The sequence below is a fragment of the Miscanthus floridulus genome, chromosome 12, assembly GCF_019320115.1.
Source record: "Miscanthus floridulus cultivar M001 chromosome 12, ASM1932011v1, whole genome shotgun sequence".
NCBI classification, from domain to species: Eukaryota; Viridiplantae; Streptophyta; class Magnoliopsida; order Poales; family Poaceae; genus Miscanthus; species Miscanthus floridulus.
The window spans coordinates 33,665,876-33,685,104 of NC_089591.1; the positions used below are offsets into that span (position 1 = coordinate 33,665,876).

General features: G+C 43.9%; 2 protein-coding genes and 1 pseudogene across 2 annotated transcripts; 2 read left to right on the forward strand and 1 right to left on the reverse strand.

Moving 5' to 3' along the window:
- The first annotated feature begins 3,787 nt into the window (after positions 1–3,787).
- Positions 3,788–8,873, forward strand: LOC136496639 (protein NUCLEAR FUSION DEFECTIVE 4-like). Its single transcript, XM_066492369.1, has 4 exons — positions 3,788–4,274; positions 5,387–6,318; positions 6,742–7,798; positions 7,948–8,873. Exons 1-3 carry the CDS (start codon positions 3,939–3,941, stop codon positions 7,250–7,252), a joined length of 1,779 nt encoding a protein of 592 aa, XP_066348466.1. The 5' UTR covers positions 3,788–3,938; the 3' UTR covers positions 7,253–7,798; positions 7,948–8,873.
- Positions 8,874–9,606: 733 nt separating this feature from the next.
- LOC136496821 (uncharacterized) lies at positions 9,607–13,500 on the forward strand (annotated as a pseudogene).
- A 1,028-nt stretch (positions 13,501–14,528) lies between these two features.
- Positions 14,529–18,435, reverse strand: LOC136496410 (uncharacterized). The gene is made up of 3 exons (XM_066492073.1): positions 18,232–18,435; positions 14,992–15,105; positions 14,529–14,870 (listed from the first exon to the last, which is right to left on the reverse strand). The coding sequence occupies exons 1-3, from the start codon at positions 18,356–18,358 to the stop codon at positions 14,824–14,826; spliced, it is 288 nt and encodes a 95-aa protein (XP_066348170.1). The 5' UTR covers positions 18,359–18,435; the 3' UTR covers positions 14,529–14,823.
- Positions 18,436–19,229: the final 794 nt, after the last annotated feature.

The following is a 19,229-nucleotide window of genomic DNA, read 5'->3' on the forward strand; positions in this document are numbered from 1 at the left end:
AGTTGACATCATAAATGTTATTATCTTATCGTATAATTTTGGTCAAATTTGAGATGCTTCGACTTTTCAACATTTTGGAATGACTTATAATTTGGAATGGAGGGAGTACTCGGCAACATTTGCATTAGCAAACAAAAGTCTTCAAGAATCACATCATCGTCTTAGAGAGGGTTTGACCATCATGTGATAATCCAGTAATGTTAGGCCATGCTCAATGTGTATGTTGCAGTATGACCTTAAGGGCGGACCTGTTTTATTTGTTGATAGTGGCTCAAAAGGTACTGCACAAATCATGCAATATTTTTTCAGTAGATATTTGTCTCAATAATTCATGAACGTACAAGCCATGTGATACTTCCAGCGTCGTGTCCTCGTTGATGTTATTACGATGAAAGGGGCTACACGTGATTTCAATGTAAGGTGTAATATAATAACTGTTATAAGTGATGCTAAAAAAATCTAAAACGACCGGCATATATCACGTAGGTTAGATCGAAGGACAATTAGGACTTGTTTGTAACCATTAACGTTAAAAATTAGCAGCTAAAATTAGTATTAGTAAATTCAAACAGACTTATCAATAAACATGCTAATTATTAGCTGGAGGGTTGCTAACTATTAGATTCATTAGTAGGTTTAAATATGCTAATATGTGCTAATAGTTCATTTGCGTCTTTAACTCACTATCCAACCTCCTATTAGCATTAGATCTAAACAGCCCCGCTAAAAACTAGCTAGCTAATGACCGCTATTTTTAGTACTAAGAGCATTTCTAAGAGTATCTTATATTTTCTTTCCCAAAGCATGGTGTTTTTCAACTCCTAATAAAAGATTGGGATGAATAAATTAGATCATCTTCAAGGCTCTGTTCGGCTGATCTATAAGCCGTTTATGCTAATTTGTACGACTGATTTGTTGGGAGAGAAAAATATAGCCGACTTATAATGACAGCCGAATAGAGAGTACCTAACCTAATGATTCACTTCTAATCTAAAAATTAAAATTTAGTCGCACAAGAACTTTTTTTCCTGTGGCAGTTGCTTTGTTCGCACGACATCGGTACGCTTCGCCGCCGCCTACTTCCATGCTCGTGCCGATCCCCAGCAGTTCCCAGTCGGCGGGTAGCAACCAGGCAACCAGCAGCCGGCACGCAAGCAAGCAGGCGCTCGTCGTCCCCTCACTGGCACACGCCTCGCCGCTGGGGAAACTGGAGTCTGGAGGTCGGTTTACTGCACTCGTGCTCACAGGCCGAGGAGATCGTGCGCAACGCCATCTGCCGTAGTATCGCACGTGAGCCTGGCGTCGGCGCGGGACTCATCCGCATGCACTTTTGCTTCGTCCGGGGCTGCGACGGCTCCATATCTTTTTAGCACCAGGCGGCCACAGCGAGAAGACTCGATCCAATCGAGGAAAAGAATTCCAATTGATAAGGAAGCCACGCGATGACTGCCTTCAGAAGTTCCTAATCGATTGACCCCGAGGCCAGGCGCGAGACCCCGAGGGTTCGTCGCAAGACACCGCCATGGCCTACCCATACCCAGCGGAGGTGTGTGCGTAGAGAGTGAACGCAAGGCGGGTCGTACTTGGCGTTTAGAGATGTAGCTCGGACGCACATGCACGCGGCGGAGGACAACGTAGCGCGGAAGGAGACCGCGCGGGGAAAGAAGTGTGCCGAAGGTGCACGATTTTTACGCACGATGACGGCCGTGTCGAGTGCCAAAGTAGAGAAGAGATAAGAGATACTTTTTAAAATGGGGTTTTCTTTTTTTTTGTAAAAAAATATGGATGAGGAAAGCAAGAATTTGGCGTACTCTTGGAAGATGCCCTTATGGATGCAAACATTGTGCCAGTGCCCTCGAGAATCTAAAAGGAGGGGCTATAAAACAGCTCGTTATTCACGTTGAAAGTGAACCGGAACGGTTGCGATGAGTTCATGAGAGTGAAAACGGACGGGTTCTATCAACACTCAGCATTGTATATATCTCTTGTCCATTCAGAGCGTCGCGTGGAGCCGTGGACCGAGACCAGCACCTGCACCCCCCAGCTCTCATCGCTCATCATTAGCAGTCCCGTTTGTTCAGCAGGGGGTGTCCTATTCCTATCGCTGGTTGCTTTCAACCGGTTCATTTGATCGTAAACGATCATGGATTATAAGTTAGACACTAGTAATTTTTTTTTGACACCAATCAGCAGCAGTAATAATTCACGATCGAAACGAACTGGCTTCCTTTTGCGTAATTTCGGAAACCGGTTCTGGCGTTAAGCCGGTAAAGCTCTCCCCTTTCTGATCCACATCATCTCTGCGCCGACTCTTTGCATTTCATAATCAGAAGCCACTCTTTTCCAGCGGATTAATCCTTCCTCGTTTTGCGCTAAAGCAGTCCAACTGCTTGTTTAGTTCCTAAAAAGTTTTCAAAAAAGTGCTACAGTAGCCATTACATCGAATCTTGCGATACGTGCATGGAGTATTAAATATAGACGAAAAAAACTAATTGCACAGTTTGGTTGGAAATTGCAAGACAAATGTTTTGAACCTAATTAGTCCATAATTAAACACTAATTGCTAAATAAAAACAAAAATACTACGATAGTCAAATTCTCAAAATTCGTGAACTAAACACGCACCAATTAGCATTGCTCGCTCAGGGCGTCCCAACGAGACGTTTTGTCATAGATATTTGGTGCTCAGAATCTTACGTGGAGGAGAGAGTGTGTTGAAAAACGAATCGCTAGCGCTTGGCTCCTCACCAGTCTCGCACAGTTTTCAAAGATTCTACCGTCTCTGCTATCTCAGGGCCACTTCACCTCCATTCATTTGTTTTATTTTTCTATTCTTTCTGCTGCCACGTCAGGCTGGCGAAGTCGCCAGTGCCACTGCGGACGCGGCTGTCTCTGACCTATTGCGCACGATACCTACGGTCAGAAGACCCTAGCAGACGTAAGCTAAATTTAAATATCCTCTCGAGAGGATTTATTTACAGAGAGGATTGTCTTTTAAGGTTTTATTGTCAGATAATATCAAAATAAGTATTGAATTGTTTCATCCTATTTATTTAATTTATAAGTTATATTTTTTCAACGAATATTCATTTAACTTATAACTCATATTTTTTCAATAAATAAATAATATTTTTCTCCCGTAACTCATAACCAAATGAACAGGGCCTTTAACGCTATCTAAAGAAGCAACAGGTCTTCTATTTTGGGTGGAAGTCTGTTGGGACAGCATTGAGCACTTTCCGCAGGCTGCAGCAGTGTGTATTCCTTGCTTCCCGCAATCAAGGCCTCGTTTAGTCCCTGTTTTGTTGCCAAAAAATTTTGCATAGTAACTGTCACATCGAATCTTGTGGCACATGTATGGATAAATGTAGACAGAAAAAAAAACTAATTACACAGTTGGTCGAGAAATCGCGAGACGAAACTTTTGAACCTAATTAGTTCATAATTAGACACTAATTACCAAATACAAACGAAATGCTACAGTGAGCCAAAATCCAAAATTTTTTTATCTAAACGCACCCTTAGTTGCGGGCGAAATCGGTGCCGGCGTAGACACTGTAGCCACAGTAATCACTGTAGCACTGCGTTGGTATTTGGTAACCATTGTTCAAACGATGATTAATTAGGCTCAAAACGTTTATCTCGTAAAGTATAATTAAATTGTGCAATTAGTTTTTGATTTCATCAATATTTAGTACTCTATGTATGTACCACAAATTTGATGTGATGAGAAATTTTCTTTTTGTATAGTGTCAAAGTTTGGATTTTAGGTGAACTGGGCCCAAAGCTGCCTCCTTTTCTCGGCTCCAAATCCGCGACGTTTTCGTCCATTTGGCAATCTCGCTGGTGCTTATCAAGCTCTAGGATCAAAGCCTGACCCCTAAATTCCAGCACCAAAATCCCATCTTTTGCTTGCTGGTGATTCCGTGGCCAGTCCGATGGGGACGCTCGGGGACAGGCTGCGGGCCTTCTCCACGAACCGGTGGCTGGTGTTCGTCGCCGCAATGTGGCTGCAGTCCATGGCCGGCATCGGGTACCTCTTCGGCAGCATCTCGCCGGTCATCAAGGCCGCGCTGGGCTACAACCAGCGCCAGGTGGCTGCGCTCGGCGTCGCCAAGGACCTCGGCGACTGCGTCGGCTTCCTCGCCGGCTCGCTCTCGGCCGTGCTGCCGTCGTGGGCGATGCTGCTCATCGGCTCCGCGCAGAACTTCCTCGGCTACGGCTGGCTCTGGCTCATCGTCACCAGGCAGGCGCCGGCGCTGCCCCTCTGGATGGTGAGTTCGTCTTTTGCTTTTTTCCTTTTTTATTATGGGATGGGAATCCTTTGCTCCGTTCAATGGTTGTTCGTGTTGCGAACAGTAGAACGGTTCGGATTGGCCTTTTTGTTTATGAGGAAATAACTGCTCTTGGTCATGAAATCTGAAGATTACAGGAGTTACTATCAAATTACAGCACAAGTAGTCAACTTGTTGGCTGTCAAATTGTTCTGTTCCCCAGTGACAAAACTCGATCTGTTTCTATTTGTGCTGTGAACTGCTCATTTGTTTATGGAATTGCCAAGTAGGTGGGCCTAAGATGTGACCTGATGATTAAAATTAACAGCTGGACTGAACGAGCTGACGAACGAGTGGATCGTAGATCAGATCAAGTGCAATGATGACTTTTCTAAGCACATTTAGTTTACTTCTGAAATTGACCAATCAAATCACATGAGTGTACTGCTGAGGGTATATTCGTTTTTAGTGTCCATATTTAGGTTGTCGTTGTCACTAATGTTGGGCCATGTGCACAGCGTTTTGTAATTTTAAACAGTTGCGTAACTATTATGAATTGAGAAATTTTATATCGACAGTAATGGGTTGCTACCTTTTCTCAATTTCAAGTTGTTATTCATCAAGAAATTGTGCCGTGGAGTTTTTTTTTTTTTAATTCAGAAGTAGGCTGTTTCTATGTTTCTGTTGTAGCAGAAACTCTCCCTCGTTCCTTCCTTCTCCTGCTTGGTTGTCAAAATAGTCTAGCCATACTTCCTCAACCTAACATTGTGTTGGTTGGCAAATGGGAATGATGCAATGCAGTCATTTTGCTGTAGTTGCATTTTTTGTTCATATTTTACCATCATCTTAGATCTGTAAATCTATCCACTTTTGCATTGTATGTGTTCAGGTTTGCAGTATATAGCAGCATGGGCTTCTCAAATTACAATTGACAGACTAATCCCGTTGCTATCTGCATACCAACTTATGTGGAGAACATGGCACACGCATACCAAACTATGTGGAGAACGTGTGGAGTTTTCTACTCTCTGCTAGCAAATATTATGAAACTGTGTAGTTATATGGCTTTATTTTCTGCGGCTAATTGTAATGTTTCACTGTTGTTTATTCAGATGTGTGTTATTATCTATGTTGGGACCAATGGCGAGACATTCTTCAACACAACTGCACTTGTTATATGCATCCAAAACTTCCCCAAGAGCAGAGGTCCAATAGTGGGTATTATGAAAGGATTTGCAGGCCTTAGCACTGCAATCTTGACACAACTGTATGCAGTAATGCACACACCCGACCATGCAACACTTGTATTCATGGTTGCAGTCGGTCCATCATTGGTTGCCATTGGCCTGATGTTTATTATTAGGCCCGTTGGAGGTCACCGCCAGGTGCGTCCATCCGACAAGAACAGCTTCTTGTTCATCTACACTATCTGCTTGCTCCTCGCCTCATATCTTGTCGGCGTCATGCTAGTCCAAGATTTCATGCAACTGAGTGACAATGTGGTTAATTTTCTCACTGTGGTTCTACTCATACTTCTTGTTTTACCAATCGTGATCCCTGTGACCTTGACACTATTGTCCAAAACACAACATCCAATTGAAGAGGCTCTCCTTTCTGAACCATCAAAAGGAGAGACAAGCACTTCACAAGAGAAAGAGGATCAACTAGAGGTCTTTTTAAGTGAGGTGGAAGAGGAGAAGCCTAAGGACATTGATTCATTACCTCCATCTGAAAGGAGAAAGAGGATCACAGAGTTGCAGACCAAGTTAGTGCAAGCTGCAGCAAGGGGTGGGGTTAGAATCCGGAGGCGACCCCGCCGAGGGGAAAACTTCACCCTGATGCAGGCATTGGTGAAGGCTGATTTTTGGCTTATTTGGTGGTCGCTCCTACTTGGATCAGGATCAGGTCTGACAGTGATCGACAATCTGGGTCAGATGAGCCAGGCTGTTGGGTTCAAAGATGCGCATATTTTTGTGTCATTGATGAGCATATGGAATTTCCTTGGTCGTGTTGGAGGTGGCTACTTCTCTGAGATTATTGTCAGGTATTGACACTGACCTATCCACCACTGTTTGTAATTGGAAAAAGGGTCTGCTATTGTTGTTTGGCATCATAATTTTTTCACCAATACGAAAAGCTTTTTCTATTTTGTCAAGTCTAGGCTGATGTGCTTTACTTCGATTCAGTTATTCTGGATATCAGTATGTTAACATTAGAGATTTAATCCACAGCGGGTATTATTTTTGTTTTAACTTGGAAGTATGAATGAATTGTCCGTCTTTCCCCATCAGCTAGCTTTTGCATTGAACTGGTCGGTGCATGCAACTAGTAAATTGCAATTCTTCTACTTTCAGTTAATTTGTTCACCTTGTAACTATTGTTTAGGTTTGATAAAGCTTGAATTATTCCTTTGTGCATATCAAGTTTCAGAACTGTTAATATCTTGATTTGATGTTCTTCTAATCAGGGAACACACATACCCAAGGCACATAGCGCTGGTAATTGCTCAGATCCTGATGCCTGTTGGGCATTTCCTCTTTGCAATGGCTTGGCCTGGAACTATGTACATCGGAACCTTCCTGGTTGGACTCGGATATGGAGCTCATTGGGCTATTGTGCCAGCTGCTGTCTCTGAACTTTTTGGCGTAAAACACTTCGGTGCAATGTACAACTTCCTCACAGTAGCAAACCCCACAGGGTCACTCATCTTCTCAGGCCTTATTGCTAGTAATTTGTATGACTATGAAGCTGAGAAACAAGCACAGCGCCATCAGATAACAGCATTGACATCTCCAAGATTGCTTCACAACATGGGTTTTCTTGCAGATGGACCGCTGAAGTGTGAAGGAGCTATCTGCTTTTTTGTCAGCTCACTGATTATGTCAGCGTTCTGTGTTGTTGGAGCTGGCTTAAGCCTGATGGTTGTTTACAGAACCAAAAGGGTTTATACTCACCTCTATAGTTCAAACCGCACATGAAACTTCCATGGATAGGATATGTCATTTCCTCTTGTTGTTCCATGTACCATAAATTTTGCATATATGTGTCATATACACACAAAATTAAAGTTTGCCTGTATATTCTCTAATCATTTCAGAGGTTTTACCACACGAACTGCTGTTCCCAAATAAATTTACACGCCTCATGTGTCTGGATAGCCAGGCTGTAGTTCAAGCTTGGACCATGAATTCTGTAATAAAGGCTTTGTACTAAGACGTACATGTCCATTCAGCTCTGGCTCTACTGTAATTTTCTTTTATGTGCATAATAGAATCTTCTATGATTCTGTCAAATCTAGAAGCTCTAGTTGTTATTTTGATGTTTTCTTTTGCGATGTATCAACTTGTTACCAGTAATTCTTGCTTCCTGCATAGCTTTCCTGTATGCTCGGTTCTATATAAACTGTACTTGGGAACAACGACCTGAAGAGACAAGAATCAGGATTGTTACATTGAGCATCAACTTGGACCACGGAGTGCTTCCACTCTTGTCGAATTGTGTTATCGGAGCTCCAAACTTACCAGGTATGTACAGTTCCTCTGAACTGTTTCCATTCTGAAGCTGGAACACACAATGGATTATAAGTTCCAGTGCATTTTGCAATACTAGGCATATCTCTGTTCTTATACATATTGCCGTTACTAGCTGCTGATGAACATCATGGTCTTTGCAGAAGTGCTACAGTAACCTCCGAAACACCCACTGCTTGGCATTTGCTCTGACTGAAAAATGATGATCCCTATCCCTTTTTCTTCCTGAGCTTCTGAATGTAACATTTACCTAAGTGATCTTATTTTCTTATGAGATCTGTGTGGTCTTCCCATTCAGCTGAAGGATCAACACTGGCTATTTAGAATCTAAACTAGTTCCACAGCTGTACACTGTAATATTAAGACTCAGCCTCTGGCTGCTAATTGGCCAACAACTGAAATGTTTGAACAGGATGAGAAGGACCTACTTGCTCAGTTCTATTTCTCTACACCTGGTCACCCGCATCTCTGAATCATCTCCTACATTTTTCTTGAGCACTTTTCACCTTTTGGTCATTGGGTGAGTAGCTCTCATTAGCAATTCCAGCTCCAACTCTTCAAGTTCATCCCTAAGGGGCAACAAGAGTATCTTGCTGCTGCAGGTCCATAACAGCAACAGCACATCATTACAGTCCTCACCAGCAGTTCCATTATAGGTTCTATTGTGTCCAGCTACTTCTGAAGCGTGATCTCGTTTAGCGTTCTATTACAGACTCTAAGGACCTGGAGATCTTCAGGGCAGGCTACCCTTATGTTCGTCCATATCATCTGCTGCCTTCTGGAACTGGGTGCAGCTTCAGCTCAAGGCTGTAGTTTATTGCAAGTTCATGTGGCAAATGCTCATGTTCTTTACTTTGCAGGCTCAAACAAATAATCCATATTATCACGTATGAACCAGTTTCAGGATCATTCTGTCTGTGAATTGTTATTACAGTGAGAGAAGAAATGTCAACAGTGTTAGTACTTGCTCTAGATATTTGTGTTAGTGCTGTTTATTTTAGTATTGTATTCCTTCTTCAGATACCAGTACAGGAAAAAAAAAGTGCTGGTGAGTGATGATGTAGAGAGGGAATGCTTAAAGACTAGTAACAAGGAGAGTGGGACCCACACTTGGCAAAAAGGGGTTCTCACACAGCCATATGTACACAAGGTATCTTCTTCCGTGGAGGAAAAAATTAGGGTTAAGAGAGGAGTGAGAGGAACCTTTTTGTGGCTGGTGGTTGTGATTTTAACCCTAAGCATTATTGCATGGGAAATTCCTGATATGTCCCTGGCATTTGATTGTTCTAACACCAGCACCAGGTTACCCAACTGCTGTGATTTTACACAAATAGCCCCTAATAAAGTGTTACGTACACGCGTATATGACTAGTATATCACATAGCTGTACACAAGCAAATTACCTCATGGGTGCCTTTGTATGTCTGAAGTGATGTGGGGCCCGCCAGGAGGACATTAGAGCCATTTCCCATATCGAGTGCCCTTGTGCTGGCGTCAAATCTCCAGCTAAAACAGTAATCAGTCGCTTAATCCCCAAATAAATTCGGCAACCATCTTCTTTGCTTTTATATATATACAAAAGTATTTTTGTGAGATAAAGGAAAAAAAGGCGGAAATCCCGAGAAAGCCCCTGAGTTAGGGCTGAACCCGTTGTTTGGGGCTGCACTGTTACCGGAATTAATTTGGGGCATCGAATAGGGGCAAAGTTCGAAACTTTTGGAGCAAACAAAAAACAGAGATGGAATAATTTATTTCCCTTTTTACAGGACACACATGACCTGACCTACTCTTTTTCTACTCCTACTGCTGCAGCAGAGCTACATGACCCTTCTCAGCACATTGCCATTGTGTATTGCAAAATTTTGGAGGCTTTGACTAAAAAAGCTTCGTTTTTTCGAGCTTGCTCCTCCCCCGAAATAAAATTCGGGGGCCCAAAAAATTCGCAATTCCGGGGGCACCCGTGGCCTCCAGTCCGCCCGAATTAGCGCGCCTCCCGGAGATGATCCTGCGCCGGTGAGTCCCCAGTCGATCCCTCTCGCTGTCAGCTTCTGGTTGAGGTGCGTCTCGCCGCTGGCCGCGGCCGGCCGCGGCAGATCTGGCGGGCGCCTAGGGTTTGGGTCCGGCCTCGCCGGGAGTCCCCGATTCGTGGCTTCTGGAACCCGTGGCTCCGTTGGGTTAGTTCCTTGTCTTCCTGAGGCTGTGGATCACTCGGATCGAGGCGTTTCTTGGCTCGTTTCTAGCTGGGGTTTGGGAGAGGTACTCGTCAACTGGTTTCAAGGTGCCTCCTACTCCTAGGGGCTTGGTTTGTTCCTTTCGCTGGGTTTTTTGACTTGCTATTGCGGGTGGGGTTCGTGATTTGTTGACTTGCATAGAAAGACACGATTTTTGTTGTGGGTATTGTTGGAGGAGTTGCTTGATCTGCTTCACTTAGCAGCTGCAGATCAAGGGTGAAATGCGGGGATGCTCGGGGGTTCGAATTTTAGTGAAGTTCCGCGTAGTGGTTCGATGGGAGCACATGCTCTGTCCGAGCTGAAGTTAAATGTCAGTTCTCCGTGAGATAGAACTAGCGATAAGTATTAAGTGAAGCGCTCACTTCTAATTTGCTTTGGATCTGAAATGATTATTTCAAACGTGGTAGCTTACTTTTCTGGGACCTCTTCACTCTTCAGTGCTTGTTTGCATGCTCGTTGGTTTCTCACTTCAGTGGATCTCTATGTTTTGTAGTATATACTGTTACGTCATAGTGTTCTTTCATTTTTTTATGTTTTGTCGTTGAGATTTCTAACCTGGATGTTCTTGACTGCAGGCCAAAGCAATGAAGATTTCTAATCTGGATGCACACTTAATCTTGTCCAGTTATTGATCTTGGGCTTCGCTGCTCCCGCTCAAGTTAATTTGTTGGCCAATCGAGTCCAGAGGCACAGATGAGTGAGGAGTACAATATGGATGAGGCCCTGAAAGCCAAAAATGTTGCTGAGACCAAGTTCCATGCCCGTGACATCAGGGGTGCTCGGAAGTACGCACTCAAGGCCCAGAATCTCTGCCCGACACTTGAAGGCATATTGCAGATGGTCTCAACGCTTGAAGTTCACCATGCAGCTGAGTCCAAGATTGATGGAGAGAGTGACTGGTATCGGATATTGTCTTTAGGCGCCTTTGCAGATGAAGAGGAGGTGAAGAAGCAATATAGGAAGCTAGCTTTGCTGCTGCACCCAGACAAGAACAAGTCAGTTGGTGCTGAGGAGGCCTTCAAACTGATCTCTGAGGCTTGGAGTGTGTTGTCAGATACTAGCAGGAAGGTTGTTTATGATGAGAAGCGAAGAAACCATTCTGTTGTCAACGTAACCAATGGCATCTATACTTATGATAAGAAGGCAAACAAGAGGGCTCGAAAGAATGCCGCTGCTGCAGCTGCTGCTGCCGCCGCCACCGCAGCCGCAGCTGAGGCTACTACTCGTCCTGTTGGGGTTGATACATTCTGGACATCTTGCAACCGCTGCCGGATGCAGTATGAGTACCTAAGAATTTATCTTAATCATAACCTGCTGTGCCCAAATTGCCATCATGCATTCTTGGCATTGGAGACTGGGTTCCCTTGCAATGGAAGCAGTTCATCATTCTCCTGGTCAACCAAGCAGCAGCCGCAGCAGAACCACAATTCGACCAAGCATTCATATGGCTCAACGAGCAGGACTTCTAGCATCCCTGGGACAGGGCATGGGGGGTACCAGCAAGATAATACTTATGATTCCTACAACAATCAAGGCTTCCAGTGGAATCAGTACTCCAAGACAACACCTGCAGCTGGTACTAATGCTTATAGTACACAGGCCTTGGAGAAACAGAGAAGGAAGCATGATGAGAGCTACAGCTACAACTATTCTGAAAGCGGCAACACATATGTCCATGAGAAAACTGCTTCAAGGCGTGGTCGCTTCTCAAAGCGGAGAAGGCATAATTATGATGCTTACACTACTGTGGATTATGGTGGTGATAACAAAGAAACAGTTGCCGTAAGCACAGAACCAACTGCTGTTTTCACTGATGTGGGGCGGGTCAATGGTACTTCAGTGGAAAGGTTTAGATCTGCAGTGAGTGGAAGAAGAGCAAATATTCTGGGTGAGATTACCCAGATTGATACACGAAGTCTACTTCTTGAGAAAGCCAAGGCAACTGTCTGTGAAAAATTGCAGGAGTTAAACATCACATCATCTTCACGATTTGCAGAGAGAAGAGGATCTGAAGGAAAGCTATATCCTTGTGACAACAACATAAAGGTCAATGGTGTCCTCTCTGACAAACCTGGCAAGGGAGTCAAGCTATGCAACTCAAGAAGCATGGAAATCCATGTGCCTGCTACTGATGACAAGAATCCAGAGCAGCGCCGTGTACCTGTGTCAATTGATGTCCCAGACCCTGACTTCCATGATTTTGATAAAGATCGAATGGAGAAGGCTTTTGATAGTGATCAAGTATGGGCTACATATGACAGTGAGGATGGCATGCCTCGCCTATATGTAATGGTTCAGAAAGTTCTTTCAATGAGGCCTTTCCGGATCCGCATGAGTTTTCTCAACTCAAAGTCAAATATTGAACTGGCACCTATAAACTGGGTTGCCTCTGGTTTCCAGAAGACATGTGGTGATTTCAGGGTCGGGAGATATCAGGTCAGCGAAACGGTCAACATATTTTCACACAAAGTGAGCTGGACTAAAGGCCCCCGTGGCATCATCAGGATTGTTCCCCAGAAAGGGGATACATGGGCCTTGTACCGTAACTGGTCTCCTGATTGGAATGAGCTTACGCCTGATGATGTGATATACAAGTATGAGATAGTAGAAGTTATTGATGATTTCACCGAGCAAGGTCTGACTGTCATCCCATTGCTGAAGGTTGCCGGATTCAAAGCTGTCTTCCACAGACACATGGATCCCAAGGAGGTCAGGAGGATACCGAAGGAAGAGCTGTTCCGGTTCTCGCATCGAGTTCCTTCTCGTCTTCTGACCGGTGAAGAAGGCAACAATGCCCCAAAAGGTTGCCATGAGCTGGACCCTGCTGCAACTCCAGTGGACCTTTCTTAAGGTTATCACGGAGCTCAAGGAAGACATGGTGGCACAGACTGCTAAATAGGAGGAGGGCAACTCTGAACATTGAAGATAGGTAGCTGGATGTCTGAATGATCAGGTCCCACTTGGTTAACGACAACGTGCCAGCACATGATGGTATCTAAAGCTCTACTACGTCATCTTATTTTTGGCTGATGACTTGGACAATACTGCCAGGGCAAGCGGCCTGTGTGACGGACTTCTGACCTTTTTAATTCTTAGGCATTCCTAACATTTGATTTTATCACTACACAAAACGCCACGTAGATTAAATGGCCATTGGGAGGAGGCCGCACACGGCATTGGTGAGGAGGTTAGTCAACGGGAGGTAGGAGAGGAGGGTGAAGGTGTTTACTTGTTTGTGTTGCCACTCTGTAATGTAGGAGGCAAGTCTGAGTCGAGGGAAAGAGCTGCTAGGCTTGCCTTGCCCATGTACCCCGCATTTGTGTACCTGTTTTTACTTATGATGTTGTATTTCCTTCGGTCTTATAGTAATTCATCGCCATGATGTTGAACCTGATAATTGTACTCTGAACTCTGGTAACCATGTCGGAAAATCTAATGCTTTTATATCTAGTGGATGCTTCTGTCTTTGACAGTGTACTGTTTGGTTGTACACCGGAATTACTGATCGATTGGTTGATTCGAGGATGAATGCTGACGCATGCTGTATCCAAGAATGAACTCCTGGTATCACGTGGTGTTGTATCAATGTTGTATTCATACTTTTGTGTATTTGGTTGTGAGTTGCTGCCCCTGCAAAGATCCAAGTAGATATGCACTCTGCAGTCTGCACAGTATGATGCGATTTTCTGTTGCTCGGTAGGTAAAATGTGGTAAAGGACAGGAGGAAAGAAGAGGATTGGACATGAATGGCTGATGCATTAATTAACTCCCCAGGCGGTACAGGAGTTGCTGAGGCTGATGAATTCAGGGAGAGTACAGGAAGCAGGGACAATCAGACATCGCATCGCTGGAAACACTAATGGTCGGTCTTATGATCTTATCCGTATGAGGCTCCCTCGAGACCGAATTGTGGCCACAAGTATTTGGAAGATAAATATATGCTTGTTGCACATTAGAAAAAAGCAGCCCCGAATAAATAGATCTTTATCAGCATGCATTAAACTCTCTATTATCTCCATATTGACAAAAGAATAAAGAAGGAAACGATAGAAAGTGTGTGCCTTTACAAAGACAGCAGTGGTGTACGATACGAGACTGAAAAGAGACAGGCATGATCAGAGGACACCAGGACGGCCAAGCAGCAGTCCTGAGGGCAGTCTTCAAGCTTTTGCATCTGACGCGTCATCGCCCAGAGTGCTCGTCGTCCATCGGCGAATGAATAGATAGAGCACGGCGAGCCAGGGTGCTGTGCCGCGCCAAGGCGGCGCCGCTGGTGGCCGCGAAACGGCTACCAGCCGGCGAGAGTGCCTCATCGGTGCGGTGCCTATCTGGAACGTGGGAATTTGTTCCTATTCCTGCATTTTTCCTCCTGCGTTTCGTTTTTCCTCTATACAATTCCTGCGTTCCAAACAGGAACCGAAGAATTGTTTCTGGGCGTTGTTGGGATCAAATCGACCACAGGAGTCTAAAACTCAAAGCAGATCACAAAAACATTGACGAATCGATACCGACCATTAATGATGAAACGACATAACGCAGTGCTGCAAACACAATATCTTATCCATATCTCTAAAGCAACACCACATATACATGGGAAGCTGAATAAATGTCAGTTACATCAAAATAGCATCTGACACGCCCATGAAACCGTGCGATACATTTTCCCTTTCCCCAACTTCATCCAGACAGCGAGTACAGAGATTGAAAGGATGCATCAGAGTCAGAGCGCAACCAAAGTTAACAGCTTTGAAGTTACACGACACAAGGGAGGACAGGGCTCCAATCCGTCTATGCGCCATCAGTACGGGTCCACTTTGACGTGCTGATGTACAAAACTGCATTTGGACAACAAGTGTCAGGATATATACACAGAAGCAGAAAATAAAATGGAGACAATGAAACAGTTCTCAGGGGAGGAAACATTCAGAGAATTGGATTTGGAAATCCAGGTCGTACCGTTGTTGCCCCTTATGAAGGCATCGCCATACTTGTTCTTCAACTGACCATTCACGTACTCCTCAGTCTGCTCCATCGCGATGTTCATATAACCATCCAGACAAGCCAATATACCTGGTTATCACAAGAATTTGGAAAAAAGAAAATTAGTGAAACTAACAATCAAATCCAATTCTCTGTGAGCCATGACACTGCATTTACCAGTTCCTTGCCAGCACTTGATATCATATAGAGCTGACACTATTTATCATTGAACAAAGACATGCCAGGGCCAGATGGAAGAAATAAAATGGATTTAGGATAGATAGACTCCAAATGTACGTGCCAACACTGGAAAACAACATTCTATTATGTACACTAAAGAGATTCCACATATACAGGTCTACACCAAGGCAAATGCAACAGTGCAATTTTCTACATGCATGATATGCATAAGAGCAAGTAGAGTCTGATGAGTTATTGCAGTGTCCAAAATTCATAAATTCAAACAAATCTTTTGGTGACAAAATGTTTGTTCATCTCACGATTAGTGCTGCAGAATCAATGAAAAGTAAAATGTGTCTGATTGATCTATCTTCTACATAATGGCAATTATCAAATTCTTCATTTAACCAAAATGCTAGCAGCCCCATATAATCAACAAAATATGTGTATATTGTTGTTGACTAAAGTACCGAAGACTAATACTCCCTCCGTTTCATAATGTTTATTAGGCCCACTGTCCACATACCTAGATATCATCTTATCTTATTCAATTAAAAAAAGGGCGTACCCAGTGCAGAGAGCTCCCGCTCTGTGCGGGGTCTGGGGAAAGGTGTTAGTGGCAAGCCTTACCCTCGCCTGTGCAATGCGAGGAGACCGCGACTCGAACCCGGGACCTTCAGGTCACAGGCGGTAAGACTCTACCGCTTGCACCAGGCCCGCCCTTCTTATCTTATTCAATTACTTTAAAAAAATGTCTAGTACTCATTGGATATATCAACAGTCCATCCATCCAACGAGACCAAGAACAATCTGATTTCATCTCATTGGATATATCAACAGTTCATCCATCAAATGAGACCAAGAACAAACTGATTTCATCTAAAGTTGCTCAACTTTCGAGTAGAAGGGCGGGCCTGGTGCAAGCGGTAGAGTCTTACCGCCTGTGACTGGAAGGTCCCGGGTTCGAGACGCGGTCTCCTCGCATTGCACAGGCAAGGGTAAGGCTTGCCACTAACACCCTTCCCCAGACTCCGCACAGAGTGGGAGCTCTCTGCACTGGGTACGCCCTTTTTTTTGCTCAGCTTTCGAGTCTCCTAGGTATGCAGACAGGACAAACGTTGCGAAACAGAGTAGTAACAGTTAAATGTTTTAGCTAACACATGTTAGCCAAGATATTAAATAACATCAGACTATCAGAGTACTACAAATTACTTTACGACATGCCAGGTAATATGGACAATATGCAACTTGGCAGGTGCATATTTAGGAAAATGGATGGATAGTCTAAAAGAGGACAGCATACTGCTTCGAGGAGCAACATATGTACTTTTTCCGCGACGAATCATGTTATTGGCCCTTAGCAGCAATAAACGATAATGGAATACTTTCGTAAAGATAATAAAGTTATCAACCGGTTTGATCACAAACTTATTTCAATTTGTGAAGGAAGATACAGGAGTTAAGTTCCTAATACAACCTTTTGGTTTTCTACAAGAAACCTATATTGATGAGATGCAATCAACCAAATAGGAAACAGGCCAAGAACACAGGATAGTAATGTCTTTGCATTCTGAATACATATGATGCTTGTCAAGCAACATGCAACAGGAAATAAAAACTCAATAAGAATTTGCTTGTTTGATACCTCACAAAATACAGTAACCAAAGGATACATTAAATTCTCAAATACGCACAACCAAATATTGCAGTTTTGCAAGTACCAATTTTAATGAAGTATTTAACACCTACTGTGTTTGAAGTGAAGCGCTCACTGAGGCTACCAACATTCATGTTCTTCCCAACGATATATATCTTCTAATATAAGTGTAACATTCATGTATAGGGTTCTCAGTTTGTTCTTTAAGTAAACTACATGCAGTTGCTCAAAGGACTCAGCCTCCATTCTTCAACCATCTGGTCCACATGACATAACTTAGGTCCTAACATATGAATGGTAACCACCTATGTGATCGTCTGCTTATAGGGTCCATTAGCACAACAATATTGCACATTAGATTCTGAAGTTCCATGTCTAGTGAAACAATATGGACATTTAAACAAACTATCAAGATGTATGATGTGCCAAAATGTAGAACATTCTGGTAAAACTTTCTAAACTCAATTGCCTATAAATCTGAATGAGATCTGGTACAGGCAAAGGCTAAAAGGGACCTGACTGATGGCATTGAAGACTCAGAGAGGCAAGTGGACCATGGTAGTCATGCAGGAAAGAGGAACTCAAGGAAGTTCTTGCCAGAGATAAGCATTACTGTCTTAGCTCAGCTGATTCTTGGCAGCTTTGAGTTTGTAAAGGCAAACTGCACATGTAAACATTAGAATACACAGAAGTATGCTACAACAAATAGGTCAAGCTTGACTGGTAAAAATGGAATCTCAAGCTGAGCTTCAGGTAGCTTATGGAGTCCATGCTTTTTGACGTCCTACAGGACAAAAGGACCTAGTTTGTGTTCTTCTATTTTCGCTAGACTTACTTTTGTGTTTCCCCAAATCACATTACAATATTCAAATGTTCATATAAAACTTCAACACTTCATGATAATTTGCCACACAACAACCTTTCTGTAACCAGAATATGATGTCGTTAGCAAAGCCTAAAAGTCATGTGTTTGATTTTACAACGTGGGCTAGTTCTACAATTGCAACACTGCGCTAATGTGCTCCTTTGTTCGTGAAGATTGAAGTTCACAACGATATTAGAAGTGAGAAATTACCAATTCATACAACAAGTCGACACCGTCCCATGCTCGCCCATCCAATCACAGATACAAAACCCTAGAAGAGTACCCATAGGCTTCAAAACTAGATATTCAAGAATTACTTGCCTCACCGGGACGGTGTATATACTCAGGGTGTTCCTAGCAACCCCAATTTACCTTACCGAACCCCCTAAAACGCGGAAATCAGCTAACTATCTGCCCACTGACATCCCCGAAACTCAGAGTTTATAAAGATTTACGACCGCCCTCTAGGGTTTGGGCAGAGTAGCCGAAACGCGAGAAAAAGCGTGATTGATACCTCTGTAGTCGACGCCGGAGTTGAGCTTGACGACTACGGGGCGGCCCCTGATGGACTTGAGGAAGTCCGACGGCGTCTTCACCGCGCCGCCGCCGCTGCCGGGCTTGTCCGCACCGCCGGTGCTCATCGCTCGAGTTGGTGGGCGCGACGAAACTGCGAGGGTTCGGTGGGTCCTGGTGCTGGGCCTAAGGTCCAGCTTCTGCTTGTGTAGGAGGTTGGTTTGTATTCGGTAATAATTGTCCGACTAATTATGCTTAAAATGTTCGTCTCGTAAAGTACAACCAAACTGTATAATTAGTTTTTAATTTCGTCAACATTTAGTACTCCATGCATGTACCGTAAGGTTGATGTGACGGGAAATCTTCTTTTTGCATAGTGCCAAAGTTTGGATTTTGGTTTTGGTGGGAACTAAACACCCCCTGATAAGAAATTGCTTGGCCTACCGTCTTGCTATCTCTTATCTAAGGAAAACTGGGCCGATTTGAGTTGCCATCCGGACGGCTGCACCGCTGTCCCTCGTTTTGCATTCCGCGTCTGCCCGCAAGCACGTGAGGCCGCCCACGACAGGGGGGCTGTCTCCGTCTTCCCACGCCCAACACGAGATGAGATAGCAGAAAGGTAAAGAGAGATATAACACTCGATTTAGTCCCTATTCGCTTGAGCTTATCAATCAGAATCAATTTTATTTTTTAGACATGGGAACAATATTTTTCTCTCACAACAAATCAGTCCTACAAATCAGTCGCAGGAGGAATAAGTCCTGCTGAACAGGGCCCTAGTTTGAAACATCCAAATGCAACAAGTATAGCATACGTCTAAAAACAAATGAAACATACGTCTGAAACACTTGCAAAAATACCTGAAAAACACTTAAAATCATTACGTCTCACCAGCTGCACCCGCCCGCAAGCACGTGAGGCCGTTCGTGCCAGTGGAGATCGCCTTCGCCTTCCCGCGCCTGACACGAGGCGAGATAGCAGAAAGGCGAGGAGAGATAT

Bases quoted from the DNA above. Each gene is read 5' to 3' on its own strand.
- LOC136496639 (XM_066492369.1), top strand. From the start codon at position 3,939: ATGGGGACGCTCGGGGACAGGCTGCGGGCCTTCTCCACGAACCGGTGG. The intron at 4,275-5,386 runs GTGAGTTCGTCT...TTGTTTATTCAG, and splicing joins CGGCGCTGCCCCTCTGGATG to ATGTGTGTTATTATCTATGT. The intron at 6,319-6,741 runs GTATTGACACTG...TCTTCTAATCAG, and splicing joins TTCTCTGAGATTATTGTCAG to GGAACACACATACCCAAGGC.
- LOC136496410 (XM_066492073.1), bottom strand. From the start codon at position 18,358: ATGAGCACCGGCGGTGCGGACAAGCCCGGCAGCGGCGGCGGCGCGGTG. The intron at 15,106-18,231 runs GTATCAATCACG...TGTGATAACCAG, and splicing joins CTCCGGCGTCGACTACAGAG to GTATATTGGCTTGTCTGGAT. The intron at 14,871-14,991 runs GTACGACCTGGA...GTCCAAATGCAG, and splicing joins CTTCATAAGGGGCAACAACG to TTTTGTACATCAGCACGTCA.